Source organism: Athene noctua, chromosome 6 (genome assembly GCF_965140245.1).
Source record: "Athene noctua chromosome 6, bAthNoc1.hap1.1, whole genome shotgun sequence".
Classification (NCBI taxonomy): Eukaryota; Metazoa; Chordata; class Aves; order Strigiformes; family Strigidae; genus Athene; species Athene noctua.
In genome coordinates, this window is record NC_134042.1 from 15197745 (window position 1) to 15220822 (window position 23078).

Here is a 23078-nt window from a genome sequence, read left to right on the forward strand (position 1 = left end):
CATCAGCACTCACCAGAGCACATTTTCTGCTGCTAACAAACTCTACCAAATCAATCAGCTTCTCAGTGAATCACACCACTGGAAAGCCCAGCATTTCAAGTCACCCCAGATCCATATGTTCAAAAGAAGGTGGGTAAGGATGGGTAAGGGGGAGGAGGATCACTGAGAAGGTGACAGAGAGTTGAATATAAGGCTCATCTGGGCTGCAGGGAGGTGCCATGTATGGAGCTATTATAAAGCATGCTGACACTAATAGCCAAAGTAGGGCTCCTCATCTCACACGGAAGCGGTATGTTCAGAATAATGGATTCTACCCTGTCTGGTCAGAAACAGTGCTTTGCTGCCCTCTGCAAGATACTAGAGCAGCTCTCCTGACTTAACCTGAATTTTTCACAAGACCCTCCTGACTGCCAGACCACAGGATTACCAAGGACAGTCCAACACCTAGCCCTATCTTAGACCCTTGAGGAGGGTGGGCAGTAGGAACGGGTGAAAACTGGAGACAGGATGCTCATCTCCCACCACCAGCAACCTTAGAGCTGGGCAATTTAGTCTAAACTAGTCACCTGGTGACATACTTATGGAGAGGCCCAAGGTACAAGCACCTCCTGGGATGGCCAAGCTTTCTCCACAGAGCATAAGGGGAGCCTGGACAGCTAACTTTTAAATGACACTGATGATGCCCACCTTTAGGAAAAACAGACAAACAGAGCCGCCACCTCCTGCATACACAGCCAAACTTTACAGGGAGTCCTCTTCTCCTTACATTATGACTGGCCTGTACTTGAAAGGAAAGCTTTTGGAAGATATAAGCATTGCACAGTCTGAAAAACTTTGCCTTGAAAATCCACCTTGGTCTTCCTTTCTTGTGCAGATGGAGGTAATACAGTTCACTGGTCACAGCAGGTTTGGAGTGGAGGTGGAAAAAAAAAAAAATTAATATTTTTTTGAAATATTGTGTCTTGATCTTCTTCCCCAAGGTCAACTAAAAATCTCCCCACTTTTTTTAAAGTGCTCTCTCCACCTTTATTATCTATCATTGCAAAGTACTTTGAGGTAGCTGGATAGAAACACTCCATGTGCAGTTACTAAGAGAAAAGTCAGAAATAGCCAGTCCTATTCAATATAAAGAGCTGAAGGTATTTACAGTAGTGTAGTTTTTCAGGGTAATCAGAAGTTTTATTTTAACCCCAGCAATCCAATCAGGGTTTCTCTCAAGATCCTAACAACAGCCTTGTAAACCTGAAAACATAGTGGAGTTGGCCAAGTTCAGGAAACACAGCTGAAGAGAGCAGATTTTGTTGATTAGAACTGAGATGTTTCAGACAGAAATCTATGGAGAGCTGATAACTGGAGTAGCCAAGGATGCTGCAAGTGGTAATTGAATGTATTTGCAGAGCCATGGGCAGCCTGAAGCTGGTGTTGCAGGCGACGAGCACTAAATTTTAATATATGAGTGGACAGAGTGTGACGGAAAATCTCACACCAGCATCCAGCAAGTACCATCTCCATTTGAACACTTAAATTTGTAAAACTAAGAATTACAACTGAGAGGAACTCTTGTCTCCTGAAAACTGCTTTCAAGTTACGGCATACTGCCAGTATTGTTTTACCTACTTAATGTCATGAAGATGCTGAGTCAGGTCCTTCCAGAACAGACAGGTTTTCACTCCTCTTTGATGACAGCCTGTATAAAGTTACATTTGTCTGCACTTCAGGTAATATGATACACTGAGAAGCAAGGTGGGAAAAATTTCCCAATCACATCCAAAAGCACGCAGAACTTCAAATACCATTTGCCTCACAAGAAAACTTGGTGTCCTCATTTTCAGACTGGGGTCACATTCCTTCAGCACATTTTAATGAAATATGGCTGTTTAATAGGATTTCTCAGCATGCTTCTTGTTCTGTTGGGAAATACCGTGCCAATGTTTCTCATTTTCATTCTCTTGTTTTAGTGTCTGACTCTCACTTTGCCTTCTATTTGTCCTCACTATAATACAAATTAAAACACCACTCCCACCGTCAGTCAGAGCCAAAACCAAAAGCTAAAGGCAATAATTTATTGTGCATTCAACTAAAAAATGGTATTCTCCAAATAACATTATGGATAACATCCATCTGGTTTGAAATCTAGTTCTGATTATGCAGAATAGCTCTTGGCTGGTCTGCTAGCAGTGCCAGCTGTTGCTGTTAAATGATCAACAGGATCATGGTGCCAAATAGATTTTGTTCCTGGCTCCTTTCAGTCCAAGGGAGAATATTCTGACAGAACCAAAACCCTAAATTTTTACGATTGTCTCATATTCTCCTACTTGCAAAGTTCTAGACTTATTTTGAGGTAATACTCTAGACACAGCTCATAATACTGTAAAGCCTCCACTGGAGAATTACGTATATGTTAGATGGACTGTTGTTAGGACTCAAATAACAACAAAGTTGTCTGGCCTGGGGATATGCTTAATGCACAACAGCTGTGTAGCATGGACACATATTCAGTATGTCTGAAAGCAGAAAGCAACTTTAGGAGCTGTATGGTGCTGTTGTAAGGTTCTAACCAATCAATCTAATCTGGTGACACTAAAAAGTGAAGCCATCACGTGCCCTATCTTTTGTCAGAAATCTTGCTTTTGCACCAATCACACACAGACATGAAATTTAGATCCAGAAAAGCCCAAACATCTTCCACCACAGACCTCTGACGACATTGACACCAGAGATGTTCAAAGCTGGGCTTCCGTCATGCCATCATCTACCCTTAGGATATTGTATGTGTGACACACGTTGCCTGGGCTCACCCTCTTCCATTCAGATCACCTCCTCAGGGCTCTCACTTGTCACCTCCACCTCTCTGGAGTAGCTTCCTCCACTCCCACTCAGCTCCTGTGACTTGCTGAGAAGCCACTTGAACTGAGGAGTGGCTACACCCACACATAGTTTGAAAACACTGCTCTCCTCCCAAGCACTCACACTGTGAGTATCCATGGGGAGACAGGCAAGTTGTAGGGCAACCGAGGGAATTTGTTCCCTCCAGCTTTGCTCTTTCATTTCACACTTTAAAGTTTCTACAGCAGTGACTATCTCCTTGAAACTCAACCCCCCAGATATCGGGAAGACAGAGAATGGGATAGTTTTGCAAAGATGACAGACTTCTAGCTAATTAAAATCCAGTGTCAGCTTTAACAACAATTACTGTTGTGTTTATGGAAGGAAGGCACCATTACAACATTTCCCAAGAACAGAACAAACTTGAGCACTGCAAGTAGAACTGGCTTTATAGGTAGAAAACTGAAATGTGAGTTTGGGGCTTCCAAAAAAACCCCTAGCATTTCAGAGCATTTCAACCCAAATTAGACTAAAAATTCAAATGCACTTCCACTACTTCATCCCCACCTCATCTCTTCAGCCACAAGGTGGTCTGGAATGACAGCTGTGATTCAAATCAGTCTCCAATTATTTGAAATGCTTAAACAAAATCCTTGCTTACAGTCAGTTGGCTAAATCATCTGCTAGGTCAAGTCCTTGATTTAAGTGCAGTTTGTTCACACAAGGTAATGGAAAACAACATCTCACATCCTTAAGTGTGAGTGCATGTCTTCATAATGAGCCTATATATTATCAACACATCAAGGCTCAATAAATCCTATGCCAGCAGCAGAACGAGCCTGATTGTGTTAGTGTGGATTAATCTCTCTTTCAGCTAATAGGGCTTGGACTCCACCCCTCTTCAGGGGACCCCTGTTCTTCCATGACAGGGGAGGCAGGGAAAGACAGCTGATTTTGGCAGCTGCTTGAGTCCTCTCTGCTGCCAGGGAAGGAAATGCTGCAAGGCACCTATGGGGAAGCTAAGTGACCTAATTACACAGCAAGGGGGTGAGTGATTACCAACAAGAAAATGGAGCAGGCAAGCACAGCCCACCTGGGATATCCTTGCAAGGCTAATCTGAACTCTGTTTTCCTAGCATATTCACCATCACAACTCTTCAAGACATTTCTGCATTAACCAACCCTCCAGAGGAAAGTCTACGTAGGCTGTCCATAAATGGGCATGACTGGATTTCAGTGCTTTCTTTCAGGAAGAAATAAATTCAGAGATTTGTATAGTATTAAATAGGTACCGACAAAAGAGGATGCTGCTGAGGACTGGTAGCAAGCTGAGCTGTCTCCTACCTTTGGGCTATCAAAACAATAGATGTATTAGAAAACACAGAGCAAGCATAGCCTTAGATGACAGAAGATTTGTTCTCACTTGGTGTACAGGGAAGCACAGTAACTAGGGATGAAACAAGTCCAGTCCACCCTCTGCCAGTACTGCATGTTCCCTGTTTAGTGTTTTGCTCAGTTTTGATAAAAAGACACGTCACATCTCTGTGAGGGCACTCTGGCCATCACAGAGGCCATATCTTACCTGGTGTTGTAAGGCAAAATTACTTAAGTGTCCTGACAGATCAGGAATGCAAATCTTGGAAAGAGCAGAAGAATCAAAGCTGCATTTTGTTGGGAACACTGCATTTTCTTGGAAATGCCGCTGCTGTGTACTTTTCCTCAGGGAGCAGTTTGGGTGGAACATACGGTGCTTTATGTCAGTCAGTATTTCTCAAATGAGTTGCACTCAGTTTTAAATGTCTGTTCACATGTCCAAAGACAGCACAAAGAACACAGTTCTCTCACTTCTAAATAAGTAAACAAATGATAGGACATGCTGCCCTTCCCTTGGGTACCTCAAAGCATTTGCTGCTTATCCACCCCTCTCTGATGCTGTGCTCCACCCATGCACCCATGTGGCTGGACATAAATTTACCCAAGGAGCGAGGTTGGGGTGCTACTGAGCTGGACCTACCCATGCTGCTGAGGACTGAGGCAGAGCACCCACACACTAGGGTGGTCTGTGCTCCCTGCTTTGGTCATGGGCTATCTCATACATCCAAGCTTATGAAACACAGCAGAGAGGGAGATGCAGAAGATGGAAGGGACTTTTATACACTTTGATAGTAATAGGTTTGCCCCTGCAGACTGCACTGATGTAGGAACACTGGTATGTGGCAATGAAGGGGTTAAAAACAGGTGCACAGTTACCTACCTGTCTGCCATCTTTTTGATTGCAGGCTTCCAGTGTGATCTGAGAGCCGGTAGAGAAGGAGGTAATGGAAAGACACTTGTCCTGCTGTCTAATTAAAGGGTCACTGAATACCCACTCCTTTGGCATAAGAAAAATAAAGGTTCCATTAGGATCATAACGGTGATCAGATGAGGGAGAAAGAGTTTTTTCTATCAGATATTCCAAAAACCTGTATCCTTTGTTCTTACCAAAGGCTGCCTAGGAAGACTATGGCAGAAGTCTTCACCTGATCAGAAGTTTATGCTCAGGCTTGGTGCATCATGACTACTTCAAAGCCTGTAGCTGGCTCCCCTGATCATCTGAGTTGTCTGATTAACCTTGGATCCCATCTAACTCCCTGCCTTGCAGCCTTACAGACTCAGGCCTACAAAGCAGGGAGAAACCTAAGCCCTGACTTACACGACATGCAATCACTTCTTCATATTTTACATAGCAGACATGTTCTGTAACAGGTATCTGGGACCTACAGATTGTCAAGTGAAGCAAAACACATGCAAGAACATCCACGGGCTAGCATGTATCACCAGTGCACATAAAGCACAAGCTACTTCATCCTTCCCTCTTCTCACTAGATGGATACCCAACCCAATCAACTATTATTTTTATGCTTTCCCCAAGGAAGAAATACAAAATGCAGTAAAGATTTTAAACAGTGATGACATGCAACAATGAGTCAGATTAAATGACATGTTGAACGCTGGCTGCAAACTAGTTTCCAACAGTTAACAGATGTGAATATGTATTTTCTGGCATAAAATATCCTACTGTGACCCTCAACTTTCTCAAGCTGCTTCCCTGCTGCTTTCAGTCACCAAACGAAGAGTCCAAGTGCAGTCTTCAGCTCGTATAAACCAGCACGGCTCCACTGCAGTTAGGAGAGCTGCACCAAATTACTGCAGCTGGGCTCTTGGCTATTTAAACTCTATTTGGGCTTTATACTGAAACGCATCTGTAAAACAGCACAGTTCAAGCCATCTGCAGCTACAGCTGAACTAGCAGAACAAGGAACGTTTGTGATGCTGGGAAAATCTCTTACCCATGTGCCAGGGTACTAGCCAAGCACACCCAGGACCAGTTTTCATGGGTTGGACGATGAAGCAGAGCACACCCAAGCAACAGTCTGAGTGGGAACAGCTACATGACTCAAACCCTGGTCACACGCCTACTGCACAGACTAGTCACACCCCTGAGCATTCAAGTGCTACCTGTTGCCTCTTGAGTGATGAAAACTTTCCTACTCTATGCCTGAGTGCTGGGCCTGTTGAGCCAACAGAGCTCTGAGAGATGGGCACAACTTCTTTTTCTGCTTTCTATTAAAATCATTAACAGAGTCAAATTCTTCCTTCCTTCACCTCTGTACAAACCCACCAAGGCTGGAGATGCCTTTTCATTGTCTGGTATAAGAAGAGCAGAAGTAGGAGCAAAGCACCAAACTGAAGCCTGCCTTACCTGAGTGACAGGTGGATTGTTCACTGTCCCTTTACAGTTTCCCATGCCAGCCAACGTATTCCCTGTGGTATCCTGTGCCCGAGACTCCAGACAATTTCCTCCTTGTTTAATTACTCCTGGAATCAACTCCTTTTCAGGAATCCTTGAAGTAAAATGACAGTTGTATGGCACGTCATAAACAGAAATGCCCAAAGCACTTCACATTTATAAGAGCATAACTGGCCCCTGACTGAAACACAGTCCCCTTTATTTGACAGAAAATTAACAGTATCATGCTATCCACTGGCAATGTCTGGAGGAGGCAAAAGTCAAGAGAGAACTTGGTCAGAGGGCTAGTACCCTTTTGTTTCAGAAGGCATAACAGGATCTTTAGGTATACCCCAAGCAGTTTAGTGTGATGTATCTTCTGAAAGAGGCCAATGACAGTAAAAAGCCTTACCCTCCTTCTGCCTCCCTCTTTCCCAGAGTCTTCCCCCAGTGCTAGCACATATTCACTGTCTCACTGGTAGCAATACAGGAGAGATCTGTCAAGGCCAGACTATAGCTAGATGTTTTAGCCTCGACCCATGTTAGCTACAGACTTCGTCTGACTGAGATGTAAAGATGTGTCATCAGGGCCTGTTAGCTAGCAAGTGCTAGCTCTACCCAGACTCCCTCCCAGCAGAGCAATGACACAACACTGCTGCATCCTGACCTGGGGCAGGTGAAGCCACAGGCGCAGCTGGTTCTGGCGTTCACTGGGGCTTTCTCTGAACCACCCACACCTCTGCACTGAGGCTGTCCAGGTCTACTGCATCCAACAGGCAGTGCCCAAGCCATAACTGGGAGGGATGTAGTGCTCTGGCACATGTTTGCACCCCACACCTCTGAAAACACCACTGTTGCACATCTCTGAGGGACAGCTGTGTGGGGCAGAGCAGAGGGCTCCCAGAGGCATAAGCAACAAACCTTTTGCAGAGTTGTGATGACACAAGCCAGGAAATCACAGGAGATTTCTCACCAAAAAGAAGAACAGAGGAAAACCTCTTCCAAGCATAAGTGTCCCTTTTGTCTGCTGCCACCAAGGCTCAGCTTCTCATTGTGACCCACCTCCCAGATCCTTCAGAGATTTCTACAAGCGGAGAACTGACTCACTTGAGCTCGGGGTAGACGTTCTCCAGATACCACTGGAAGGATTTACAGTTCAGTTTGCGTCGCTGCTCCACTCGGTCTGCAACACTGGAAACACAGGCAGGTTGTTGAGGATAAGGTAGTGAACAGGAGGGAGGGGAACAATGAAGATTGGCCAGGAGGTTTGAGGGAGACTATACGACTTTTTCCCATTACTCATTCTCCCACGTAGTTGTTGCTGGGTTCAGAGCACTAGCAGTGACCTGAGATGAAAAGGAGGAGAGAGGCAAGTGGCAGGAAATAGAAAAGGAACACATAAACATCTTCAGAGAGCAATTCTTGCACTTCCTTTGGCTCAGAATGATGGCAGGGCCCAGGTCCTACAGTGTTTAATAATACATTGCAATAAAACTACTGTAGGACTGGGAAAGCATTTCTGCCTCTGGGTACCCCTGTAGAGGCATATCATGAAACCTGCACAATGATCAGCTCCTGAAAAGGCCTAGAAAGTGTTTTGCTCAGGCATATACACACAGTTAATCTGTGTATGCTAGATCCCATCTCTAGCTCACGGCAGAAGCTCTAGGCTCACGTTGGGTTTCAGATCTAAAGAATATAATTATTTGCTCTTTAGAAGTTTTGGAAAGGGGAGATATGTAAGTGGAAATCAGCATCTCAGTCACTGTCTGTTGCAGCAGTCCTCCCACTGCTGATTTGCTTGGCTTTAGCTGGCTGAAGAAGAGGACCTCCCTCAAGCAGTCCCACTGAGCAGTGACACTACAGAACTCTCCTCTTCAAGCTATAACACCATATTTGTATGTTGGGAAGGACTTTCAACTGTACCCATGCTCCTTGCCATCCTCAGCCCAAGAGGCCACAGTACTGCCCATTCCTCAGAAGAATGTACTTGGATCCTATATTCACATTGAAATTGTGGGGAAGCAGGGCCCATTTTAGGCCCAGTTGACAGTGATGGTGTCAGAAGTATTTGCATTCCAAAATGTAGATTTAATGCAGGTTCAACAGGGCTGTTACTACAGGTCAAGAAACTGTCTGAAATCGAATCCTACAGCCCTGCTCCAACTCTTATTTAGCCAATGCTGCCAATAAAACCACTAGGAAGTCTGTGTGAACAAGAACTGCAGGTTTTGGCCCTAAAACACATGAACAATATGTCTATGTCCAATATGCAATAGTCTGGGTTTCTTCACAAGCAGCAGGATTACTTGCTATTTGGCCCCAGCCCAGCTGCTGCAGTCAGCTCAAGGACAGACAAATTAGATAAGCAAAGCTATTTGTACAAAAATAGGTAATGCATCATGATAATAAAGCACAATGTACAACAAAAAAAGTGTGTGTGGGTCAGACCAAACCTGCTTGTCATGAAGTAAGCAGAAGATGCATCATTGCCCAGTGCACGTAGCCACACATTCAAGATACAAGCACATTTGCCAAGTCCTTACACTGATACAACTTGTTCACAGGCAGATATAACCCACAGATATACAATACTCCTGGGATTTTTTATGTTTATTTGGGAGTCATAGGGGTTTGCTAGCACAGAGAACAAGCTTTTGCCTCATCCCAGGTTTTGCTGTCCATCATTGATTTCTGGGTCACAAAGAATGCTTAAGCCCATAACAGCAAATACCATGTGGCCTGGAGACAGCTTTAGCAGAGGTGCTGTTAGGAGTACATTTCTGCACAAAAGTGGGCTCAGCAGGTGCTGGAGATTAGTCACAACCAGACCATGTTTCTAAATGAGATGTCTCACCATTGGCCACGCTCTCTCCTGCCCTACAAAACAGGCAAACCACCCACTCATCAGGAAAGAGGAGAGTGCACCAAGTGCAACCTGCCCCATGCACCAGCTAGCCCTGGGATTCTGCATCCACACAGAAACTTTGGATCAAGCTCCAGTAACTACACAGTTCACACTTCCAGAGCAGCTGCATGCTGTGTTAGGAAATATTCTTATCTATCCACTTAAAATGTCTGGCCTTTTAATTTTGTTACAGATCCATTTGGCCTTCTGCTAACAAATTATTTATGCAGGGTTACTAGGGGAAAAATAAAGTGAATTAGAAGCAACTCTTCAGAGCCTGACACTCAAGATGCAACTTCCCTGGCAAGCCAGCCATTCAGAGCATCTCTGTTTCCCACACTTAGCCCCAGAGAAGGTCCAAAATCTTGCTAGCAAGGGGCTTACCAGAGCTCTCCTACCGAGCTCGAGGGGCATCTTACCTTCCAAATGACTTCCCAATGGCAGATGGTCGGGCCTCATAGTAGTACTGCTTGTATTCATCCATCCACACCTCTGCTGTGCGCTTGGTGTTCCTGCATGAGGATGAGGAGATGCTTTGCTGAGTGCTGCTGGAGAACCTGCCCTCCCAGCAAGCAGGGACTGGGTGGGCAGATCCAAGGCCTGTCTGCCACGACGGAGTGGGGGACAGTCCCAAACATGAAACAGAGTGGGCACTATGGATGGATATTGATTGTGTTAGGTCTACAAAGCCTTGCAAGGATGCTTCAGTTCAGAAGTTAAAATTTTAACAGCCATAGCTGACCATGATTTTTTCACACATGCTCCCTCTGCAGAGACACCTGCACTGACTTTCACCATCACCCTACTTTATGGTATCAATTTCCCCAGATTAGAATAAAGACATGGAATAATTCAGATTGGAAAGCACCTGTAGGTATCACCTGGTCCAATCTCTTGCCCATAGCAGGCTAGCTTCAGGTTAGGTCATGTTGTTCAGGGTCCTGTCCGGATGAGGATTTCACCACCTCTCTGGGGCCCTGTGCCAGTGCTTAACGGCTCTCATTGTGAAGCACTTTGTCTTATCTTTTTTCTCTTCCTATCTGTCCTGCAGTGGAAGTTGTCCTTAGGGCTTGCCTCAGAGCACATACAGCTCAGTAGGATCTCTGGACTCAAAAGCAGCTCAGAGACAACAGAGATGACTAAGGACTGCTGATACACAGGCACGTGTCATGGGGCAGTATCCACAAAAGGCCAGAGTCTCTCTCTGGGGTATCATTCCCCCCCTCCATTGCAGACTGAGGAAGAACAAGACACACTAATACAAACAACAGAGAAGGGAACAGGTTTTGTTCACAGAAAACAGCAACTCATCCTTCCCTTGAGAGCAGATGCTCAGCCACAAGCTGTTCTCTGTCATCAGGCAGAAAGACAACAAAGAATTTAGGCTTATTTAAACATGTCCAACATCAAGGTGACCTGGCTGCTACCAGGAACTACCCAACACTTACTTGATGTAAGTCAGTGCATTGCCCTCGGGGAAGTCATAGGGATGGCGTTTCCTGAACACATGTCCCACCCGACTGCAGGGAACGATCTCCAAGCTGCCACCACACATCCACACTCGGAAAGAGAGCTCTGGAAGAGACCCCAAGAGTCATACAGCTGCAGGCAGATCAGCAGCATTTCCAAGAAGGGCAACTTTAGCAGTGTGCCTGAAATCTTTTCCCCTCTGCTCTATGTGTATTGCCTGCAAAAGTAAAACCAGGAAAAGCAATGCCATGGTGCGAGTGGAAAAACCATCCTCCCATTGTTAAAATGGAGGCAACCCTTTTGGCTTAGAGACTTCCTAGCTTCCAGTTCTGCTCTTCTCTTTGGTCCCCCAAGCATTTCAGTGAGACAACTTTCCCTTTGACCAGGTCCTTGTGGTTGCTGTCAGGATGGCATCTGGCGACAGACTGAGATGACACCCCCCCCCGCCATCTTATCTCAGACTTCTGTAACTCTCCAGCCCTGCACATGGATGGAAGAAAAAAAGAATTCACCACATAAAGCAAATCATGCAAGGAAGAAAGGGAGTTCAGGAGACAAGGAGAAAGAAGAGAACAAGATGAAGGCACAGGAAGTGAGTCAATGTCTAAAGCAGAGTCCTTTCTCTCATACCTCCATGTTATCCACACTACAATATCTTGTTGTTCTTGTTCTGCTTAGCAGAACAAAAAAAAACAACAACAAAAACCCCAAAAAAGTGGATGGCTGGGTTACAGTTTGTCACCAGTTGTGTCTGCTGGGGGAGCTACTGAGTGCAGAAATCACTCTAATAGCATGTCTATAAAAACATGGAGAGAACCCTGCTACTTGAAGAAATCCAGCTGGTCCTGAAGCTAAATTCAACATTTTGTTAAAGGATTAGAAGAACATGGAGCTTTGATGTACAGTAGCTTATTTGCATCACAGAAGAGATGTGACCTTGCTCAAGCCTACGGGTCTGTCCTCGCAAGTTTAATCACTGCCACACTGGAGGGGTTTTTCACTTGCATTTCACTTGGCAGTGAGAAGAAGTAAGAAGGAAAATGAAAATTAGCTGGGTAGTCCTAACCAAAAGAATTTCAGATTGTGTAGAGTGATTACTTCAAAAACTTTACTTAATTGGGATCTCCCTCCAGTAATGCCTGAATTATGGGGCTCTGAGTTTAGAAATTAAAAAGAAATACTGTATCCAGATCTAAGGCTATTTCAAAGCATGTACACACACTAACATCTTCCCAACCTTCATCTTTCTCATAGCTTTCCTCTCTAGCTCCTGGGAAAGGTTGTTTTAAACAGCGTGTTTTTTTAGGGGAAGATGGTGTATTTAATATAGCTTTGAAGTAAAAAACCCCATTTTATTAGACTGTATTTTGTGGCATTTCTTACTAGCTCTTGTCCCTCCTTGACTTTTTCCTAGAGCTTATTATTTGCACTTTTCAACGGGGAGTTTCAGCTTTGAACAGAGGAAGGGCTTTAAAAACTAATGAAAAGGCCAAGACATCAGTTTCTGTCTGGTGGTGTGTCCAGCTGGCATTTGCTCTCCTGGAATGAGGTTCTGACTCACTCTAGCCTGTAACAAAAACAAAACTTTCAATCTAGCATGTGTAACTTCAAGTGATGTCCATTTCCCAAGAGAAGATTCCTCATGCCATATTGGTATCTTAAGCACACAGGCAGACTGCATGTCCAGGTTTGTAAATGGCAGAGTTCTTTAAAGAAGGGACAAAAGAATGCAGATTTTGGGTACAGAAAAGAAAATGGAGATCAAACCTAGCTTATTAAGGACTTCATCCATCCTCTGATAGAAAGCATAGGAGAACTTTTTGCCGTGTATTTTCCAGGACATGATCTAGTCCATATGTGTTTTAAATGACTTAATCACTGTGGCTTTTCCCATCACAGTGGAAAAAAAAGGGTTTACCAGCTCATATCCAGCTGGAAGAATATTTAGGCAGCAGGTAATGGCTGCCTGATCATTTCTGTGTACCTGCTGTGTCTGTATAGCTTGTCTGGCTCTGTGCCCTTCACATACATTCTCTTATCCTGTTTCGTCACAGGAAAAAAGTTTCAAAGAAGTTTATTAAAAACAGCCTTCGTGGGCAAGGAATGGCCCATCTCACCCACCCAAATTAGTGAAAACCACTCTCCCACCTCATCTGCAAATGGTAACCTTATCCAAACAGTTCCTTTCCACTCAAGATTGCAATTTGTAGTAAAAGAAGTGTTTCAGAACATTTTTTCTTGATCACAAAATCTAATTTTCAGTGAAGTGTGGGAAACTTTTTAAAGAGGGTAAATTAACCATTCTGATTACCTCAAGGAAAATCAATACTTTTTGTTATCAAATACAGCTTGGTTTCTACCCCTCTGCCATGCAACAGCACAGGTTCAGTGTAGAAGCCACTGGTTGATTTGCTGCCTCACATTATGCTGAAGAGCTGAACAAATGTTAGCTTCGAAAAAGAAAGTAGTCTCTTTTCTTTTTAAAATACCTTGCCATTGCCCTCATCATGGTTTCAGCTCAGGGACAGGCTCCACTAAACAGAACATTGTGCACTTAGCTTTGCCCTCTTAAGTGAGGAGTGGAGGTGCAGGATAGGAGACAAGTGATGGGAGACAACGAATTTATAGGGAAACCACACAGCAAAGCAAAACTGGCAAGCCCTGCACACCTGGCCCAGTCCCACACAGGCACTAGCAGGCTTTTCAAGGGCAATTTGAAGGAGAAAGAATGAAGCAGTTCTGTGCTGTGGAGGTTTCAATCAGCTCTGTGTGCAAGAAGGGCTGTGGGTATGCAGGTAATTCACTGCCACTTAGGGCAGAGAGCTCTGCTTAGCACCAAGCCACTGACATACACACCAAACAACACCACTGGGCTCCCAGGTGCGCAGAAGCAGACAACCAAGAGCCTAAAGAAATAGTCTTTCTCCATCTTAGGGGTTTATAGTTTTTACACAGCTGCAGCTCAGAGGCTGGCAGGATGGCCATGTGGCTGGTTCTGGAGCTGGGCTAGTGACAGTAAGGAGCTGACTTTGGCTGTGCAGAGGAGTCTGAGAGACACAGGAGAGGGGTTCTTCATGCCTGGGTAAAAGCTGCCTGTTACTTCTGCATGCTGTGCTTAGCTGATGCTACTAGCACTGCTGAGATCCCAATGCCAGCTCCATTTAATATCTCTCTTTAATATCATGAATATCATCAAACTGAAGCAAGACCTTGGAAAAGAGAGAACACAAGCACTCATTATTAAATATTTTGGTTTTAAAAAAGTGGTACCTTGATATTCTGTTATCAGCCAAAAATATTTCCTGGTTTCAGAGAGCATTTCAAAAAGAGGCAGCTCTCCCAGCTGTGTTTACAAGAAACAAAAGTTTCCTCTTCCTGACTATTTATTTCTTTCTAATCAGTCCTCCAGGTGCTAGAAAACACCATATAAATTCTTCTTTAAAGGGTTTCATTTACAAATCTGTGACAATTATGGAAGCTGCAGAAACAGAATAGTTTTATGGCAGTGTTAGCTACAGAAAAGTCTATTAAAGTTGACTACAAAACAGAGTAAGGCTTCTATCTCTTCAGCTCCACCTGCATGGTTTCTAAGTGAATGCCCCAAATACTAGAGTCTCTGTGAACCTCTTCTAAATGCTCTTCTTCCTTTTGTCACTGACACCTGGCGACATTGCAGCATCCCTTCACATTGGGCAAAGAAATATCTGGGCCACCACTAAGTGCAAGGAGATGAGTTTAAGTACCATGGCCTGTAAGATAACAGCAGTTAAGGGGACACACTACCCTGGGCCTCTGAATTCCTCAGATGTTTGTGATGCCCTAGTCTGCTTCTAAATGTTTACATTCTGAATCTATTTGTACCCAAATTCCATTTACAAAGAGGCTTGTTTCATTAGGAAAAATATTCTGACCTATCAAGCTGTGAGAGCATCTCAGACTTATCTGGGAAAGAGATAGAAGTGTAAGAAAAGAGAGTAGGAATGACTGTCCACTTCAGAGCTGGGGCAAAACAGACTGTCATGTGAAAGACTGGAGGAATAGTTCTCCACAAAGAAGCAACAATTTAAACATCAGGAAGTTTCTCTTTCTTACTTGCACTGTGGAAGCACCTGTACAATAGAGCATATGCCTGTAAAAAAGTGATAGCCCTGATTGCTAAAACGTCCATTTACTTCTGGACAAAGCTGACAGCAATACAGCTCTGACTGACATGGGGATTACCTGACCATATCTTTAGCCTTACATTGACATGCAGATCACATCTCTCAAATGGAGAGTTCTGGTAGGCAACAAAGACTGGGAAGTGGTTCTGCATTAGCGTGTCATTCCCCTGAAACATTCTAAACTCACCAAAATTTTCTCCTCCCCAGATGTCCATTTGAGTATCATATTTTCCCAGGTGGTTAAACCAGGACTTGTCAATCACAAAGATGCCTCCTGCTATGACAGGGGTTCTGGAAAAGAAAACACAAGCCCACACATACATGTAGTAACACCGTCTTCATTTTAGAGGAGGGACAACTTGTCCAGGCCTGACAAGTCGCACCTCTTTTAAAAGAGAAAAATAATAGAGCTGGGACGTGAACCTGCATCAGGATTCTAAAATCCCCCTCCCTAGATCCTCCTCCTGCCTTTCTTAGATGGTCCTGCAAGCACTACATGAGTAATGCTGTGTCTTTTGAATTTATACAAATATGCAGAGTGTGAAAGAATGACAGGGGCACTGCCTGATGATTGTGTTCACCAACTAGACATGGAGTGAGAGACACTGCTGCATCATGTACTGCTCTGCTGTTAGCAAGCTGGTTGCTTCTGGACTACAAAAGAGAGGCTCACAAATTACACAGACGGATTGAATGATACTTTCACGTTACAATCAGGAGCTGTGTGCCTATACAGGCAAGCACTGTGACTTTTTATGTGAGGATTTGTCACGTTCTACATTCCTCAGAGCCATGTATGCGTCAGCGAGGCCGGCAATAACTGTTCCAGCCAACAGAGTCTGTTTTGTCCATGGACATGCATATTTAGGAGGGGAGGATAATTCTGTGCCCCAATTACTAGGCAAGATTCATCTCCCAGGTCTGCTTTACACTTGCTGGGTGACTGTTTAGCTGCTTCATTCTTTAATTCTTCACCTGGAAGATGGAGGTAATTAAAAGCCCCCAAAGGGATTTCTGAGGCAGAGTGTTGAGTGAGGGAGACCATAAAAAGAAATATATAGAAGAGGTGGCTCATGGAGCTGGCATGCTTACAAGCTTATGATAGTATATAACCGCTATTCTTACAATATTCAGAGTAATACTCTCAGAATTAGGGTATAGACTTCAATGCATTCAGAAAATAACATGAAGAGTTTGTCATCAGCAAGTGAACACTGTGGCATTTTCTCCTCAGCAAGGCAGTCCTTGCCATACAGGTGAAGTCTTAGTAAAGGCATTTGGAGGACTGTACACAATCCATCAGAGACAGCTACCTTATAGACTGAGTTGGGTCTGTTCTGGACATCTTCTGCTCTATAGGAATCTGCTCCCACTTAAAGTGAAGGCTCCAGTCAAACCCTGAGAAGGAAAAAAACACATCAAATAGGTTTTGTTACTGTTTTTCTATTAGCTCCAGTGATAGTCTCCACCTGTACATCACAGGCTATCCCTGCTTTCCTTCCCTGACCTCCCTCATAGCCTACCCAAAATGGCAAGAGTCTATCCTAATGTCGAAGTCAGCAGCTTCCATCTTGGCATCCTCCTCCCTTAGCATTACCGATTGAGCAGAGGCTCAATTCCACTCCACATCTTCAGGAGAGTGTTGTCAGCGTGACATGTAATTGCATTTTGGTCTGTCTGTCTTACACTTCCCTGTCTGCCAAAGTCATGAGGCTTTAATCAAAGGACTTTGTGGGATGTGATGTATTCTGGGAACAAAGGCCTGCAGATCAACATAACCACCACCTCTTTCAAGACTAACATTTATTTATAGCTGGCCTGTGGTGGATAGTTGAACACAGCAGTCACTAACATTATACCATTGTTAAGGGTAGCCACAGGATGAGTAGCCTTTGGCAGGCAAGCAGTATAATGGTCAACCCCAGCCATAGAAGAGGGAGAAGAACACCAGGCACTGTGGGTGACTACAGGAACAGCTGCAGGGGGTTCAGCTGGGAGAAAAGAGGTGAAAACGTTTTTTTTAGAAGATGCCATGGGATAGCCTGGCAGATCAGAGCAGCAATTGGAAGTGCCTGTCAGACTCCAGTGCACATGTAATGTAGGGAGTGCACGGCGATATGTTTAATCAGTTAACTAAGCCCTGAAATTGCAAAATGTTGCGACAGTGATGCAAGTTCAAGAGGAAAACACTAGTTGGGTTTTAACTCTGCAAAAGATCTGACTTTGCAAGTTGCAGGAAAAAGAGGACAGAGAACTCATCAGGAAAGATCATCACTCTATTTTCTTGGAAAGCTGAAGAGAACATCAATTATCTTTCATGCATCATCCCTCAGGCCTAACTTACACAAGACATTCATTATACCCACCTCCCCTCAGATCTGCTGATGCTGCCAGGTAGGCAAAATTATCCAGGCTGATAACATCAATGATGGGACTCACCACTCGGGTATAATCCTGAGGGAGCAAGAGAAAGGGGAAAAAAAAAAAAGGAGTCAGGCTTTTCTTGAATGTCTGGCAAAGCTGCCAGAGATCAGAAAACATAAAGCTGTACATGTAAATCTTTGTCTGGCTTTTCCAGTACAGTTCTGGTATCTGAGCAAAGGATCTGTGGTCACTACATCCAAACATGGAGATGGTATGAGCCAGCAGCACGCCATGGATGTGAGGAATGGAGTCTGGGACCCCAACACCCAGGAGTGCTGCTAAAAAACGGCTTTTTATTTCCTGCCCACCTCACAGGGTGTGAATCACTGTCCCAAAGGTTCTGGGCTTGCTTTTGATATCTACTGATAGCATACCTTCTGCTTAGACATCCTTGAATTAACTCATTATCATTAGCCTAGAAATCATCAAGATGCTTAATAAAGCATCTTCCTAACAAGTACTACCAATCAAGACCCTAAGAATTCCTAAGAATCATAGTGCAAACTGAAAAAAAATTTATAGTATTAAGATACAGGGGGTACATTATTGGCTTTAAGGTGTATAGATATTTACAGTTTTCCTTTGCAATCCTTTTAGTAAGTAGAAGTTGAGACTACAACAATTTTTCAACATCAGACAGGGCATTAAAGACAGTTTTGTGATAGCTGAAATACATGATGAAACAGCTGGTAATGCCAGAAACAGCATGTTGTTATATACAGCTGCCAGCCTCCATGGCTTTCCTATCAAACCTTCATTTTGTGCCTTGCAATAGTTCCTCCTACTGTAGCACACTCGGCCAGAATGGCACATTCTAGGTAAGAGCTATTATTCATGTTTATTGCCCTCTGTGCTGCGACAGCTGCACAAGAAGAATACGTCTGTCCAGCCTGAGCCCCCCCAGCACCAACCTGGCAGCCTGGTGCTCCAGCCACTGCTCCGACCAGTCAGCACTAGGACTGGGTAGGGCAAGATTGAAATCTGAACTAGGATGCAAATCAGAAATGTAGGAAGTAGGTCAGAAATAGGCTGACTTGAAATCTGCTCACTAAATAATACCAGAGTCAGCACCCAAACTTTCGCAATGTAGATCCTTTCCTGAAGAAACTAGTGAGGTCCTTTCTGCTGAGGGATCCTTATGCTGCTGCTGCTGCAGCCTGACTTAAAGAGCAGTAGTAAAGTAAACATTTATGAGCTTCTGAGATGGAAGATTTATTGAGCAGGAATAAAAAGCAGAAGCTTTTAAGTCATCAATCCTGAAGTTTCACCTTCTTCCGCTCTTTCCTATTAAGGCAACCAGACATGGATACAAGGCAGCATTAAAGTCTCCACCCCTTCTCCTGGGGCCCGTTACTCCATGAGATTCTGCTTTCAGAGAAGGGGATCAATGCCAACCACTTGCAAGCATGGCTGTGACTTCTCCCGTTTTCTCTTACAGCAGAGCTGTATGTCTCCCCTCCAGCCCTACAGTGCAGTCAGGGTGACAGCTGCTAATATTCCTGTCTCATTTTCACTCTACCAGCCTCGCATCAATCCTTTGCCAAGTGAACAGCAAAGGGACATCCCTGCACTCACAGGCAGCTCCTCTGTGCTCGGAAGCTGCCTGTATGCAGGTGGTGTGCAGGCTGACAGCTCAGCAGGAGCATCAATGGAAGGAAAATTTTGGCAGTGACAAGGCAGAGGAGAGGGTCCAGCAGCAAAAAAGGGAGGTGGCAATCATGGAAAAGTTGCACAGTGTGTGCTGCCAGAGTGACTATCCTGGGTACAGGTGGACAGGACTAGGAAGCACAGCACCTACAGAAGGCATGAGGTACAAGTTGGTGGTTCAAGTGTTCACTATTGCATCCCATCACTCAGCACCTCCTGAACTGGCACACTGGCAGGAGAACGTAGAAGCCCATCAGGGACCTCTTGTCCATCTAGCTCAGGTTGTACCTTCCTCTGTAACAGCCCACCTGAGGAGTACCTGGGCAGGCTTTGTCCTCACCAGCACCAAGACAGACCAGCCCCATCCATCCCAGAGGGGGACATAGTGCTCACCTCTTTCACTCTCTGAAGCATTGGCTGTAGCCACTCGCTGTTGACTTCACAGTGACTGTCCAAGAAGGTGAGGACGTCAGCGGTAGCCACCTCAGCGCCTCGTACCCGGGAGCGAATCAGCCCTATGATGAGGAAGGGACAGCAAAGGAGCAGGAAGGTTAGGAAGGGAAACAGCTGAGCCTCCTTCAGAAAAATTACTTTGCTTGGCCATTACAGGGGAAGGGCAGGTGGTTCTCCTGTATCACACCCCCATCAGGAGCAGAGAGCAGCTGTAGCAGGGCAACCCCTGGGGGACACTGTCAGCTAAGCCCTCCCAGCACACAAAGAATGACCTCATCTGTCACTTCTATCCATGCCATTGAGCCTTCATCTGGCTCCTGCTGTGCTGACATCCACCTTCCCTTCTAGCCCTTCCCACAGCTACCTTGCTGCTGCCTGCTAGGTGTCTCTCCCATCAGAGCACTCTGCTGCCTCTCCCACCAATTCCAGGAGACCAAGCTCTACTCTCTGCTTGTTGCCTTTCTTACTGCTTATCTGCTTTATTCCCATTTGTCCTTTATTCTGCCCTGCAGTCAGAGCCATCAACCTGGCTCTCAGAAGTCCCCTTACTTTCTTAGAGACATCTCCCTACCTGGGATGCTCTTTGTGAACTAAGCAGCAATTCCCTTCTCCCCTTCCAGATCCTTACTCCAGACCTGCTGGGCACTGACAGCTTTAAAATAAGCCAGCATGTGAGTCAAAATAAAGAGCAGCTGGGAAAGCCAGCATTACCATTTACACACACAGGAGATATATGAGAAATAACTTTCCTTAATTGTATCTCTTTATGATAGATATATGATTGTTTTTCCTTTTCCCACATCTCCTAGATGGCTTGTTATCTTCCACTCTGGATTTAAAAGGACAGAACTTACATCTGCATCTATATTCATAAAGATCTTAAAATGTGGTTCTTGTTCTACCCAGGTCCTCTGGACACCACTTCTCATTATTTAAAGTATGAAATGAGAGCCCTCAAGCCTGAGAGTTGATGAGCGAAGTTCTCCCTCCACAGAGCCTCCAAACTAGGATACTAAGCCCTTAAACTGATAAAACAAATTGCAACTATAAGAAACAATGTGTAAGCAGCTGGCAGGGAAACAAGGCTGTGCGGGAAAATCTGCAAAATCTTTGTACCTACAAAAGCTTTCCACGCTCACCTTCTCGCCGGGTGTTTCGTAGACACTTGACCTTAGGGATCTTGGTAAGAAGCTGGCAGTCCTCAGCTTAGGGAAGGCAAAAAAAAAGCATTTGGCACACATGCATGAATTATTTGGCTTCAACTGAGAGCTCCAATTAACTGTTCTCCTGCTTCTCCATGGGAGGGGAAATTCTGCTTTCACTTAACATCACATTAATCAGCCTGATGGCCTTAATCCTGTTGTCTAAAGAGTACACAGAAGAGCACTGCTTGCTTGCTGTCCTCCTCGGACAGCTGAGCCTGTGTTCCCTGATACTCTGAGCACTCAGGCCTTCGCCCTCCCAGGCTCACATTTCACAAGAACAACAGGGCATTCGCGGGCAACATGGCACTGAGCACTGATGAAACGGAGGGACTGCAGGGAGCCAGGGCTGCAAATCACCAAAGTGCCAAGTAAAAGAGACTCCTGTCATATAAAGTGATCTCATTCGCTCTCTTTGCCCTCAGCAGCTTGTCTGGCATTTCCCACCATTTGTCCTCTGGGCAGTTTCTGCTTGATTTTATTTAATAAAGGCCACAGGGATGTGACCTGCTTCCTTGGAGACACTATTACATTAACAGACGGATGATGCCTAACTGAGGGTTTTGCTGGCAGCTTGCCAGAAGCTCATGGCATCCCTCATTTACATTGACCAGGGAAAATGAGGGAGAGGGACAGCTACCAGCTCCAGCCCAGATGTAAGAATGAGCATTGGGTCTTCAGTTCTCTAATCCTGCCCTAGCAGAGATCATAGGAATAACAATTCCTAACTTGCTCTTTTTCCTTGCTCAACCAAGTTCACCCCAGTTTCCATGTTTATTCCATGTTCCCTTTCATGTCTCATACCCCTCCCTTCCCGCTGTCATCCTCCCACAGACTGAGTGCTCTGGGGAGAACGCAGAGGCCATTAGCCAAACTGCATCTCTTGGTATGTTCCTGCACAAGCATTTTCACTCTCGAGAATACATGCAATCAGAAATACTGCTCTTGTGTGGGTACTTCGGCAGCTACTGCATCATCCAAGTGAAGTGGCAGGTGCTCTTAATTACAGAGTAACAAGATTTTGTTGGACATCTGCTATGGGAAGGCAACACTCTCATCTTGGCCAAGTCACAACTTCAGGTATAAGAATCCTTATTAAGTCATTCACTCGCCAGGAGTGGAGCACATCACCCTGACTGTAACTACTTGCCAGAGCTGACAGACTCTCTGTATCTTTGGAGAAACCGAGGCGGGTATTAAAAAAAAAAGTGTTAGACCTCAAACACGTGATAAAATGCCTCCATGAAGGTGCCTCAGGGGAGTAGCTATATCCACAAATATCCAGCTGCCAGTGTAAAAATCAGAGCTGTCATAGGATGAAGCTTTGTAAAAATCTTTCTATTTACCTAGAGCCTAAATGGGAGTTTCTGGTTCAGCCCTGTGCAGGGCAGGTACCAGAAATCCATCAATGTTGATATGGAACAATTTGGCCATTGAGAATTGAATTTTTAGGTGCCGAATGGGGAACACTTAGGATCATTGGTTGGAAGTGCTCAGAAAGACCCAACTCCAACAGCTGGGCACTGCTCAGTCCTTATCCGAATCACACAATCAGAACATTAAATCCCTAATTTCAGCAACCACCTTCAAAAATATTTTTTGGCCAAAGCTACATAAGTATTTAGCTGCAAAATCAAAAGAGCAATGCTTCCTTACCTCAGCAGGCCAAGGTGGGCATTCTCAGCTATCTATAAAGTGTTCTGAAGGAGTAATTATCAGTTATTGTAAGCAGCACACAACTACATTGTCCTTGAATCTAGCGCACGCACATCATGGGCGAAGCAAGACGACTTCTGTCCCCACAGCCTCATCACTCATACACAACAGCCAGGGGCAAGAGCAACTGTACAGATGGAAAGAGTCTGTAACTCTGCAGTCTGCAGGTCTGGTGGGACTCGTGCAGGAGACCCTCCATCCCTGTGCCAAGCTGCAGGAGAAGGTATGCTGCTGCCCAGAGCAATAACCCTTCCATGGCCTCCCACCTACACCTGGGATCCCCAGACACACAGAGGCAGGCAGATAGTCTCACACCAGTCTGCCTGCAGGACCTCAGGCAGCAATTTTCTGTAGGTTCCATTGCATCGTCTTGCTCTCTCTTGGTTTATAATTACCCACTCTGCTCATGTACACCATTGCTACATATATACCTGTGCTAAACAGCTCACAAAATGGTGCATAATGATACTAGACAGAGATCTTGGGCAACCTGGCCAAAA

At 44.9% G+C, this 23078-nt stretch overlaps 1 protein-coding gene across 5 annotated transcripts in view; it reads right to left on the reverse strand.

Annotated features, from left to right (window-relative positions):
• GALNT16 (polypeptide N-acetylgalactosaminyltransferase 16) overlaps positions 1 to 23078 on the reverse strand; it is a 97590-nt gene that overhangs the window by 7584 nt on the left and 66928 nt on the right. For 4 of the 5 annotated variants that reach the window (XM_074909703.1, XM_074909701.1, XM_074909702.1 and 1 more), the window contains 10 exons: positions 20800 to 20865; positions 19601 to 19722; positions 17503 to 17590; positions 16450 to 16534; positions 15324 to 15427; positions 10952 to 11078; positions 9923 to 10015; positions 7703 to 7786; positions 6569 to 6710; positions 5081 to 5197 (listed from right to left, as the gene is read on the reverse strand). In XM_074909703.1, coding sequence (XP_074765804.1) covers positions 5081 to 5197; positions 6569 to 6710; positions 7703 to 7786; positions 9923 to 10015; positions 10952 to 11078; positions 15324 to 15427; positions 16450 to 16534; positions 17503 to 17590; positions 19601 to 19722; positions 20800 to 20865 — 1028 coding nt within the window. Of the gene's footprint in view, positions 1 to 857; positions 894 to 5080; positions 5198 to 6568; positions 6711 to 7702; positions 7787 to 9922; positions 10016 to 10951; positions 11079 to 15323; positions 15428 to 16449; positions 16535 to 17502; positions 17591 to 19600; positions 19723 to 20799; positions 20866 to 23078 lie in introns of those variants that run through there. The other variant, XM_074909704.1, reaches the window with a different exon arrangement.